The sequence below is a fragment of the Phoca vitulina genome, unplaced genomic scaffold (assembly GCF_004348235.1).
Source record: "Phoca vitulina isolate PV1807 unplaced genomic scaffold, GSC_HSeal_1.0 scaffold20, whole genome shotgun sequence".
Classification (NCBI taxonomy): domain Eukaryota; kingdom Metazoa; phylum Chordata; class Mammalia; order Carnivora; family Phocidae; genus Phoca; species Phoca vitulina.
In genome coordinates, this window is record NW_022589723.1 from 3,503,609 (window position 1) to 3,516,244 (window position 12,636).

The 12,636-nt window shown below is 38.0% G+C and overlaps 1 protein-coding gene across 5 annotated transcripts in view; it reads left to right on the plus strand.

The window, feature by feature from the left end:
* The window catches only part of FMN1 (formin 1), a 418,828-nt gene that overhangs the window by 260,658 nt on the left and 145,534 nt on the right, over positions 1–12,636 (plus strand). For all 5 annotated transcript variants that reach the window (XM_032417337.1, XM_032417336.1, XM_032417339.1 and 2 more), the window contains one exon: positions 6,981–7,068. In XM_032417337.1, the coding sequence (XP_032273228.1) occupies positions 6,981–7,068 (88 nt within the window). The remainder of the gene's footprint in view (positions 1–6,980; positions 7,069–12,636) is intronic.

A 12,636-nucleotide genomic window follows, 5' to 3' on the forward strand; every position in this document is an offset into this window, starting at 1 on the left:
GTGTGTTAAACAAAGGAACTCTTGCTTATTCCATTCTGTGTTCCCATGACCACATTGGCCAAGAATTGGGCAGAAGCTTGTAAAATATGACCAAAGAGCCCAGAGAGCACCTCTCTTCCTTTTTCCTCCTCCTCCCTCTCGCCAACACCGTCTCCTCACATCCTGCTCAGCCCAATCGTTAACCAGTTTCAGAAAGACCTGAATATATCCTGAAGTCTTGGGCCAGCTTTGTTAGTCACCTGAACTCTCACTTGGTTTGTTTATCAGTGTAATGTGTTTCTCCACATGTTTCCTTTTAGTCATTTTACATATTGGACTTAAGGATATTTTAAAATATATATTCTGCTCTTTTTCTTAACCTTCCCTTTACCTCTAATTTTCTCCTTGTGATTTGTTTGGTATTATCCCCCACTTCCTAACTTTAAAACGTATTACAAGCTATAGTATTCAAAACAGTATGGTATTGGAATCAAGACAAACCTATAGACCAATGGAAAAGAATAGAGAGCCCAAAAATAAACCCACACATATATGGTCAAATGATCTTCAACAAGGGTGCCAAGACAACAAAACAGGGAAAGGATGGGCTCCTCAAAAAAACTAGATATCCACATGCAAAAGAATGAAATTGGACCCTTGTCTTATAGCATAAACAGAAATCAACTCAAAATGGATTAAAGACTTAAATGTAAGATCTGAAACTATAAAATTCCTAGAAGAAAACATAGGGGGAAAGCTTCATCACATTGGTCTTAGAATTATTTCCTGGATAGGACACCAAAGCACAGGCAACAAAAGCAAAAATTTTGGAAATTGACTAGATTTATTCTTAAATGTCCAGAATAGTTATTGATAAAACCTTGGTCATGACATACACACTGACATCAAGGAGACAGGCATGGAAATCAAATTTATGACAAGATCACAAATGGGGAGCAACAATTTCTTCAAACATTCACCGAGCTATCCAGGTAGGGTTCTGAAAACCATGAATAACACATTCTACTTACAGGAAAGACAAAGTTTAAATGCAAGTTCTTCTAATAGCTAATTAAAAGAAGGCAAGAGAGCAATCAGAAGGGAACTGAGAGAGAGAGGAAAGGATTGAGACTAAGATTGCCTGTCATTGGGAAAAATGGGCACTTAGGTTGTTTCCATATCTTGGCTATTATAAATAATGCTGCAATGAAAATGGGATGTATATACCTTTTCAAGTTAGTGTTTTTGTTCTCTTCAGGGGAGGGGAAGAAAGAAACAAGCAAACAAACTAAGAGGGCTTAAGACTGCTTTTGGATGCTTTTTTAAAGAAACCTCGTATGATTCCACAATTGAAGAGAGACTACATGGAAAGTTAGAGGTCTCTTTTTAAAGGTCTAGTCAGAGGTGGACAGGGAATTTGACACAAACAGGGAAGAGAATACAAATGCTCTGATTTTACCACTGCCTACCTCCCTTTTGGGAGGTAGCACTATATTTCATACAACTCTTAAGGTTTTAGTCCAGCTTAAGGTAATAAACACTCTCTTTTCAAACACTTGCCATGTCAAGTCATTAGAGAAAACTTCAAGGATGGCTGACTGTGGTGACATTCTTTCCATATTTCAGCCTGGATGAACACTAAAGGGATAAATATGTTCATTTTTCCCAATGACAGGCAATCTTAGTCTCAATCCTTTCCTCTCTCCCCATTTGTGATCTTTTCCAAAGCCTTTCTTTTGAATTTTCTTTGCAGTAAGTTCAGGTGATGTTTTAATTGCCTTTTTGGTTCTTTTCAGCAATTTACCAAAGTGATTTTTATGGAGGTATAATTGATAGATAGCACTTGTTTTAGGTGTACAGTGTAATTATCCAATATTTGTACACACTGCAAAATGATTACCACAATAAGCGTAGTTACTATCACCATACAAACTTATAAAAACATTTTATTTCTTGTGATGAGAACTTACAGGATTTGCTCTCTTCAAAACTTTCAAATATGTACTATAGCATTATTGACTATAGTCACCATGTTGTACATCATGTTACCGTGGCTTATTTATTTTATAATTGGAAGTTTATATCTCTTGACACCCTTCATCCATTTTTGTCTTCCTCCAACCTTCCTCCACTCTAGCAAATACCATCCTGTTTTCTGTATCGATGAGTTTTTTTTTTTTTTTATGGTGAGTTTTGTTTTGTTTTTTTAGATTCCACATATAAGTGAATTCATATGATATTCATCTTTCTCTGTCTGGCTTATTTCACTTAGCATAATACCCCCCAAATCCATCCATGTTGTTGCACATGGCAAGATTTCATTCTTTTTTATGGATGAGTAGTATTCCATTGTATATATAGACCACATCTTCTTCATCTGTACATCCATCAGTGGGCACTTAGGTTGTTTCCATATCTTGGCTATTATAAATAATGCTGCAATGAAAATGGGATGTATATATCTTTTCAAGTTAGTGTTTTTGTTCTCTTCAGATAAATACCTAGTAGAATTGCTGGAATAAGGTAACATTGGCTTTAAATGACATATTAGACCAGATGACTTAACAGATATACATAGAACATTCCATCCAAAAATAATAGAATATATAGTTTTTTCAAGTGCACATGGAACATTCTCCAAAGAAGATCACATGTTAGGCCATAAAACAAGTCTCAATAAATTTAAGAAGATTGAAATCATATCAAGCATCTTTTGTGACTACAACAGTATGAAATTAGAAATCAATTACAAGAAGAAAAGTGGAAAAATCACAAATAAGTGGAGATTAAACAACATGCTGCTGAATAACCAGTGGGTCAACAAAGAAATCAAAGGAGAAATAAAAGAATACCTTGAGGGGCACCTGGGTGGCTCAGCTGGGTAAGCATCTGCCTTCAGCTCAGGTCACAATCCCATAGGATCGAGCCCCGTGTCAGGTTCCCGGCTCAGTGAGGAGTCTGCTTCTCCCTCTCCCTCTGCCTCTCTGCCCTGCTCATGCTGTGTGTGTGTGTGTGTGTGTGTGTATCTCAAATGAATAAATTAAAAAATCTTTAAAAAAAAAAAAAAAAAGAATACCTTGAGACAAATGAAAATAGGAATAGAACATACCAAAATCGATGGGATGCAGCAAAAGTAGTTCTAAGGGGAAATTTCGTAAGGATACAGACCTACCTTAAGAAACAATAAAAATCTCAAATAATCAAAATTCATACCTGAAGGAACTAGAAAAAGAACAAACAAAGTCTAAAGTCAGTAGAAAGAACAAAATAACAAAGACCAGAGTAGAAATAAATGAAATAGAGACTAAAGAGACAATAGAAAAGATCAATAAAATTAAAGGCTGGTTCTTTGAAAAGATAAATAAAATTGACAAATCTTTAGCTAGACTCACCAAGAAAAAAAGAGAGAAGGTTCGAGTAAGTAAAATTAGAAATAGAAAAGAAGTTACAATTGATACCACAGAAATACAAAGGAATATAAGAGATTACTTTGAACAACTATATACCAACAAGTTGGACATTCTAGATGAAATCGAAAAATCACTAGAAACCCAATCTCCTAAGACTGAATCATAGTAAATCTGAATAGACTGATTATTAGTAAGGAGATTCAATGAGTAATCAAAAACCTGCCAACAAACAAAAGCCAAGACCATATGACATCACTGTGAATTCTACCAACCATTCAAAGAAGATTTAATACCTATCCTTCTCAAACTTCCAAAAAGTTAGAGGAAGGAATGCTTCCAAACTCATTTTATAAGCCCAGCATTACCCTGATACTGAAACCAGACATGGGCACCACCAAAAAAAGAAAATTGCAGCCCAATATCTCTGATGAACATAGATGCAAAAATCCTTGACAAAATATTAGCAAACCAAATTCAACAATACATTAAAAGGATCAGATATCATGATCAAGTGGGATTTATTCCAGGGATACAAGGGTAGTTCAATATCTATAAATCAGTCAATGCAATACATCTTATTAACAAAGTGAAAGATAAAAGTCATCATCTCAATAGATGCAAAGAAAACATTTGACAAAATTCAACAACCATATATGATAAAAACTATCAACAAAATGGGCAGAAAAGGACCATAGCTCGACATAATAAAGGCCACATATGACAAGCCCCCAGCTAACATCATACTCAAGGCTGAAAAGCTGAAAGCTTTTCCTCTAAGATCAGGATCAAGACAAGGATGCCCTCTCTTGCCACTTTTATTCAACATAGTACTGGAAGAACTCTCCAGAGGAATTAGGCAAGAAAAAGAAATAAAAGGCATCCAGAACAGCAAGGAAGAAGTAAAACTGTCACTATTTACAGATAACCTTAATTTATATATGGAAAACCCTAAAGACTCTACCTCAAAACTGTTAGAACTAATAAATGAATTCAGTGAAGTTTCAGGGTATGAAATAGAGAAAAATCTGTTGCATTTCTATATACTAGCAGTAAATGATCCCAGAAATTAATAATCCCATTTACAGTTGTATCAAAAAGAATAAAGTATCTAGGAATACATTTAAATAAGGAGGTAAGAGACAGACCTGTATACTGAAAAGTTTAAGACATTGATGAAAGAAAGGCACATTTATTTTTTTTTAAAGATTTTATTTATTTATTTGACAGAGAGAGACACAGCGAGGGGGAGTGGGAGGGGAGACACAGGCAGGGGGAGTGGAAGAGGGAGAAGCAGGCTTCCCGTGGAGTAGGGAGCCCGATGCGGGGCTCTATCCCAGGACCCTGGGATCATGACCTGAGCTGAAGGCAGACGCTTAACGACTGAGCCACCCAGGCGCCCCAGAAAGGCACAATTAAATGGAAATATACTCTGTGCTTATGGATTGGGAGAATTAATATTGTCAAAATATCTGTACTACCCAAAGCAATGTACAGGTTCAGTGCAATCCCTATCAAAGTTCCAATGTAATTTTTTTCAAAGAAATAGAACAAATAATCCTAAAATGTGTATGAAACCACGAAAGACCTCAAATAGCCAAAGCAGTCTTGAGAAAGAAAAACAAAGCCAAAGTGATTTTCTTAGATAACTAAGCTCTACAGACTTCACAAGGGCAAGCAAAGACTTAATCTGTCTGGGTCACCTCTGTATCCTCAGAGTCCAAAGTTGTGTCAGGCACATAAAAGAGTTACAGCAGGTATTTGTTGAATGAATGAATGAATGAATGAATGAATGAATGAATATTTACATGAAACTTACGTGGTTTTTCTTAATTTTGTATTGAACTTTTAAAAATCATTTCATTTTAAATTTGTGTTCTCAATCTAAGAGAAAGCCAGAAATTGCATTTTTAAAGAAACTATTTGATTATATATAATCTCTTTCTCTTTTGCTTTCATATAAAAAAAATTAAAAGACCAAGTACCTACCTTCTTATTTCTTTTAAAAACTCTTGAAATTCTGTATCCCCCAAGAATCTTTAAGACTAATGTCGAGGGGCGCCTGGGTGGCTCAGATGGTTAAGCATCTGCCTTCAGCTCAGGTCATGATCCTGGGGTCCTGGGATCGAGCCCCACATTGGGCTCCTGACTCAGCGGGGAGTCTGCTTCTTCCTCTCCCTCTGCCTCTCCCACTGCTCATGCTCTCTCTCTCTCTCTGTATCTCTGTGTCTCAAATGAATAAATAAAATCTTTAAAAAAAAAAGACTAATGTTGAAATTATTAAACACATTGGACTAAAAAATCAGATTTTCTTTTATCTTGATGAAAGCTTGGTATTTACTATATTTTAGGTTTAATAGTTATATAAAAGTAGCCGTTCTGAGCAGGGAAAGGAAAGATAAAGGGCTGGCTATAACTGATTCCGGATTGACTGATAGATTGGTGATTAGACAATCTTGGAACAAACTCCGTTATTCCTTATTGTTCAACCAGCAAGCAACTCAGCTAGTTTAGTACCAATATAAATGCAATATTTCTTACTGTCTAACTGTATCTTCACTATATTTTGGTAAGTTTATAAGGACCTAGGTGGAAGGAGAAACAAAGCTGTTTAGTTTCATTTGTATTTTACCCAGCAAAGTGCATTAAAAAACTTAAGATTTGGTGATATTCTGTGTGCATTCCCTATTGATTTTTGTAGCTGTGTCACATGAGAGAAAAGATCATTTTTTTTTCCCTTAGTGGCCACTGTGTGATGTGTTAGAAGGAACTGATTTGGCTTACTAGGTTTAGAGAAACCAAAACTATGAAGAGCTTTCTTTCCATAATTGGCAATGAGGTATTTGGAGTTTATAAGAAGACTGTAAGGTTTTGACATATCTATATTATTATAAAAGAACAATTTTAAGCAATTAAAATTAAGGCTTAATGTACAAAGTATTATATTGTTTATATTAAAAATAGCACAAATATGAAGCCACTCAATTCTCCAAGACAGGAAAATTTTATTTAAATAATCTGTGTTAAGAATATATTATACGAGTGCTTTACATATATTATGTCCTGTAATTTTTAGAATAAATGTACAGATTAAATATAGTCAGCCCTACTCCATGATGAAGAAATTGGCCTTTTCCAAGGCTGCATCACTGGTAGACAGCTGAGTTGAGATCACGCTGATCTTTCCCCTAAACCACTGGGCAGATGACACAGCCAAAAAGACTGGAGGCTCTGAAGTGACCTAAGAAGTAGCAATATGGAAATGTGCCAATGATAAGTGGAAAGTTGGATATAAAATGTACATATGTTGCAATTAGAGTTAATAAGTGTTTGAATAAAAAGATCGGAGTACAGTACATAAAGATTTTTGTGCTTGTATTAGATGGGCAGAGTTTGGGGTGGTGTTTTTCCTTTATCTTCTAAAATATCTATAGTTGTAGATAAGTCACTTTCAAATTAAAGTATCATTAAAATAGAGTGACTGTAGCCTCAGTTTAGTTCATCAGAGTATCTAAAAATCTTAATGCTTTTGATATGCTTCTGAAAGATTGTATGGTCATTTGAGCTTGTATTGATTTTATTTTTAAATTCCAGATCATCAAGTTATTGGATGGAAAACGATCTCAAACTGTGGGAATCTTGATATCTAGTTTGCATTTAGAAATGAAGGATATCCAACAGGGTAAGTCTTCTCCATCACTTTTTTTTTTTCCAACTTTAACATTTTTCAACATTTTATCATGAAATTTCAAGCATATAAATGATTAGAATGCCATAATAAATCCCATGTACCCAATATCCAGCTACAAAACCACCAATCCACTCTTGTTTCATCTGAAATACTCTCCCTCACTAGCTAGACTATTTTAAAGCAAATACTAGACATTTTATAATTCATCTGTTAAAAATGTCAGGACACTGATAAAAAGTTAAGGATGCTTTTTCAAACATAATTCCAGAGCAATTGTCATGCATTTAAAAACATTTACAATAATTTTTCAGTATTATCATATACATAGTTCTAATTTCCCTGATTGTACATTCACTAATTCATCCATTTGTTTATAATTAGTTCGAAGATCCAGACGACTTTCATGCATTGCCTTTGTTGGGTGTCTCCCAGTTTTCTTTTAATCTAGAAGTTTCTGTACTCCATGTTATTTCTTTTTTTCCTTTGTAATTAATTTTTTTAAGACACCAGGTCATTTGTCCTGTGGAGTTTCCCACATTTTAGATTTTCTGATTGCATTGCTATGTTTTCATTTATTATGTTTTTCTGTCCCCTGTGGTTCCTTAGGTAAACAGTTTGATCTACAGACTTGATCCCAGTAGGGGAAGAATACTTCATAAATGCTATTGCATATTGTATCAAGAAATACATAATATCTATTTGTTTCTTTATGTTGTTAGTGGACACTAAAGATCTTTGCCTAGATTCATTATTTCATTAGAAGTTTGCAAAATAATGATACACCAACTCCATCATTTCTCTTCATTAGCTGGAATACTTCTATGGTGAAACACTTTGCTTCTTCGTCTACTTGGTTATGTCATTGTTTCTTAATCCCTTCTTTTTGTCAAATGATGCTATTTCAACTTGATTATCTTTGGCTCAGTTTGAAATACAACATTTAAAAAAAAGGAAATTTTACTTACATATGTTTTTCTTAGTCTCTAGAAAAAGAGATCAAAAACTATCTTACCTTTTTGAAATCTGTGTCTTGCATGAAAACAATACTCCCCTTTCTCAGTAATCAATTAAATATAAATCCTTATTTTGACATGTCATTGATAATATTTTCTGAGTAGTAATACAATCTCCCATAGATGGTTTCAGTTGAATTCAGCATGGGCTTAACAGTGGAGACTCTCTCAGACCTCATTGCCCTTCAGGTTTTTACTCTGTGTTGCCTCAAGGTTGTTTTACCCAGGTACACAGCAGAAGACTCGCAGAGGTCCTGAACCAAAAGACACCAAGATATACACACTAACGGTTTAAAATTTTGCTTTATTGCAAACATAAAAAAACTCCCCATAAAACTAAAGATATTGTGAATTAGCTGATGGTCACAGAGGATGCAAACAAGCTGTCTATTTATAACACTTTAGCTTAATTAAGTGGAACTAAATATATAAGGATGAATATTAAGCCTCAAAAAATGTTGCAGCAGGGGATTTGAATTTGGGCAGGGGCAGCTAAAGGGATCCACCATCAAAATATGAGAAAGGGATTCTTCAGTGATTTTTAGGAGCTAGATTTTCTAGAAAAATTGAGTTTCTGGTAAATTCAAACCAGGGAACTGTGACATGACACAGGAAAGGAAAAATGAAAGAAACGAAACACATAAATCAGCAGGAAAGCTGATCGTCTTTTGTCAAAGAGATGAGCTTTTTTGATGTAGTCTGAGTTTGGAAAGGAATTCTCCAGCTCTAGCGGCAGAGTGGTATCCTAAGCAACACCACTCCTCCGAAGTTTGGTGGAAACCCAGGTATGCCCGGTTTCATCACCATGATGTGCAGCACTGTGGATACGAGTCTTCATAATGGCGGCAGCACCTGAGACTCGATTCAGTTCTTTTTGGGCACATCGCACTGTAGTGTATCAGGCTGCCGTGTGACGAGAGTCCTTCCAGCCGTGTGGTGTTCCAGTTACCAACTCCGGACTATAAACCTCCTTCCCATGGCACCCCAGCCTCGTTGGAGTGAATGTTCACTGTGAGTGAGCTGAGAGATTAGTCCCCCCACACCTTTTCCAGTACTCTCCTCTAGACAAGAGCGTGCTCACCTGAAGCCGTAGCAAATTTACATGTCCACGTTGGAAATGTCATAACATCGCAGATTTCTCGGACTCGTGGGCACCATTTTAGTTCTTTCTCCTGTTCCAAGCACCTCCGTTCCCCACCACAGAGTTGGCTCCTAAGTTCTTAAAAAAAAAAAAAAAAGTCACCTCTATTCCATGTCTTCATTTAGTAATGCATTCCAGATGAATAGAACCCGAGCTTAATTTTGCTTTAGAATCATGTGACTGACACTGGCATCCGAAGGTCACTTAGGAGCCCGAGCTGTGTCAGTTACATTTCGTGCTGCGTCCGTGTCTGGTCGTGAATGGAATGCACTTGGCCTTGTGTTGTCATCCTGATGAAAGGACTCGCTGTGCTGCTGTTGGCCCAGAGCGCATATTTGGACGTGAGAGGGGTTGCAGTGAGCCCCGCCTGGGGCTGACCAGCTGGGAGCCAGGCAAGGCCGCACAGCACATCAGCCTGGGTGAAATGACCCCGGTGCCGAGGCTGTTCTTCAGCCTGTGGTCATACGGTCGTCACTGTCAGTGCCCAAAGACAGACGCACTGACTTGCATTTCCCAAACTCACAAGGAGCTGATGTATAAACCAGAAAGCGAACGTAGTCACTGAGGGAAAAGAATTTTCCTTTGTCATGATGAAACTATTTATCACGTCGGTTCATCGTTGCATCCCTATCACTTGCCTCTCCTCTCACTGTGTATTTGTTGATGCTCTTTTCCCCCTTGCTGGGATGACAGCGTGGTCACCTTGATAATAGTTTTGGGTATGTCCGTTCACATATGTTACCTCCCATAGTGGGATAATCCACTTTTTTCCTGGTTCAACTCTTAAAAAGCAACCTTGTCATCCTCCTTTGTAAAGGCGGTCACTTTTCTCTTGTCCACGAGACACTGCCTTTGATGTCTATTCAAGAAGTGGAATTTTGAAGCTCTGTACCCCCAGGTCTTACAGATAGCCAGTTTGCTCCTTTATGTCCTGTTGTGTTTTTTTTTTTTTTCTAAGAATTTCTCTGATAATTAACCCTTGTTTACAACTAATTGGGCTAACATATCACATATAAAAGCCACTCGTTTTTTCTTTAAAATTTAATTTGATTTAAAAAAATAGACTGAACCTTAGAATAGATGGAATCAGAATGTCATGCATCCCACTCCAGTGCATTTGGGCAAAACTTTCTTCCTTTCCTCCTGCCTTCCTGCCTTCCCTCCCTCAGGAAACATGGATTGAATGCCAGTTCTGTACCAGGCACCATGAGCACCCCAACACATAAGATCCAGACTCTCACATTCTCAGGAGTGCGCATGATGGTGGGAGAGACGTACAAAGCAGCCCAAGGCGACAGTAGAGTTGCCCTTGAAATAACAGAGAGGCGTATCTTGACTCCTCCTGTGAAACTTAAGATGAGTCTTAGAAGATGAAACAGTGGTCATCACACGCAGGACAGAAGACATGTGAAGAGGAGGCCTGCTAGGATATATAGATGACACGTGACTGCGAGCTGTTTCAGGGCCTAGGGCTAGAAAGGCAAGTGGCATCCAGACCAGGAGGGGCCCTGAACATCATACAAACTTTAGACATTATCCCATGAGTAACCGGGAGACACGATTTAAGAGTGTCAATGCTGTGATCGAAGTCCGAACACAGAATACCTCTCAGGCTGTGGAAGACGGGCCTCCAAGGCCTTGCGTGCTCTGGCCCTAGCTGGTACCTCCGACTTCACGTGGTCGTGCTTGCTTCCTGTCTCCCTGCACGCTACCCACAGCAGTCCTCCTTGACTCCTTAAAAAGGCCAAGTTCTTTTCTTTTCCTGTGTCTTTGAAAGTGTAGCACTTTGTGGGCAGCATTTCCCATTCCGTCTGTTTGAAATGCTTTTCCACCCCACTAGAGCGAGCTCCTTTTCTTTGCTAGGTTTTGGCACAGAGGACATCTCAGAGACCCTCCTGAATGTCAGCTACCCTAAATCAATTCTCTTCTGTTCTACCCGGCACTTAATACTTCATTTGTTCCTCTACTTATGTTTCCATGTACACCCATCACCAGAGTGTAAGTTCCAAGAGGGAGATTGCTCAGTGCTGTGTCCCTAGCACCTGGCAGTGTGCCTGGCACCTGGGTGATGATCTTCAAGGATCTGTTGAATGGAGAAACAGAAATCATATGGAAGGTGGATAAATCTGTTAGAAAGGGATTGTGATGACTGAGATAATAAATGGTGAAGGCCAGAACTAAGGCTGTGTCTATAGAAATATAGGGGAGACCACATCCAAGGACTATTTGGAGAGAGAATTCCTCCATTTAGCCACATCAGAGGCAAGCTGTGATGGAGAAGAAGTCTTTATGCACCTTAGATTTCTGGCTTCAACAAGAATGTATATAATGAATGGTACCAAAACATAAACAGAAAGATAGGAGAAAAAGCATAGGTAAAAGCAGGAAGATCAATTCTGTTTTAGGATTTGAGTCTGAAACAACTGGAGATATTGAAGCTAATGTGTTCAATGAGCATCTGAAAAGTCCAGCCTGATGCGAAGTAGGTAGGGCTCTGTTGGAGATAGAACATCGCCAAAAAGGTATCTGTTTCTCTCTACCCAAGATGATGCTGGATATCTTGTAGAAGAAAGCCAAGTCCCTACATGGACCGAAGTTTAAAGCACTGCATGACTCACCGCAGGACCTTGGTTGTGGGGGGGGAAGAATGGTTTCAGGAGACTGACCATAATCCCCACAGCACTTGTATTTGGTCCAGGAGAGACTCTGAATAAGTGATTTACTTCTTGCTGGCTTTCCATCTGCTAAACTTGATGACTTGTATTTAAAAGCATTTTGGCATCCTTGGACACAGCGACTGCCTACATGATTGCAAATTAGTGTTTTCATTCCACGTTAGTGATTTCCTCTCATTCTTTTCCCAGGGGAGATGGAAAATTGCTGTTGACTGTTCTCGACATGAACCTCTGTATGCCTTGCAACAGACGAGGGGCCAGAAACCTCCTGGCATTCATTTGGAATTTCCCGTACACTCACAATTTGTATTTATAATATTTAATCTAACATCAAAATAAAACATTTTTCAGCTTAGTTCCTACCAGCCCAGAATCTCAGTTTGGGAGTTCGGTTGCATCAAAGACTATCTTTCTGTTTAGGAATCTCAGATCAAAATGTGAGAGGATGCCAGTTAGTTATGTGCCGGGAAGATCTGAGAATGTTCACTTGCCTTTGCTCCCTTTTACCTAATAATTTCTAGACATCGCTGTCAAGGTTAATGCCAGGTGGCTAAAACGGAATGAATTTTACCAGGCCTCTGAAATTCACCGTGAATCGTCTAGGATTTTCCTGAGGAACGTTCTAAGTCTAGCCCAGAAGACCCTATACTGAAGGCATGTGGTCTCCGAAATTTTTATGGTGCACCCCTACCTGTAAAAAGATTTGGGACCTGCTTCTTAAGCTGTGTTC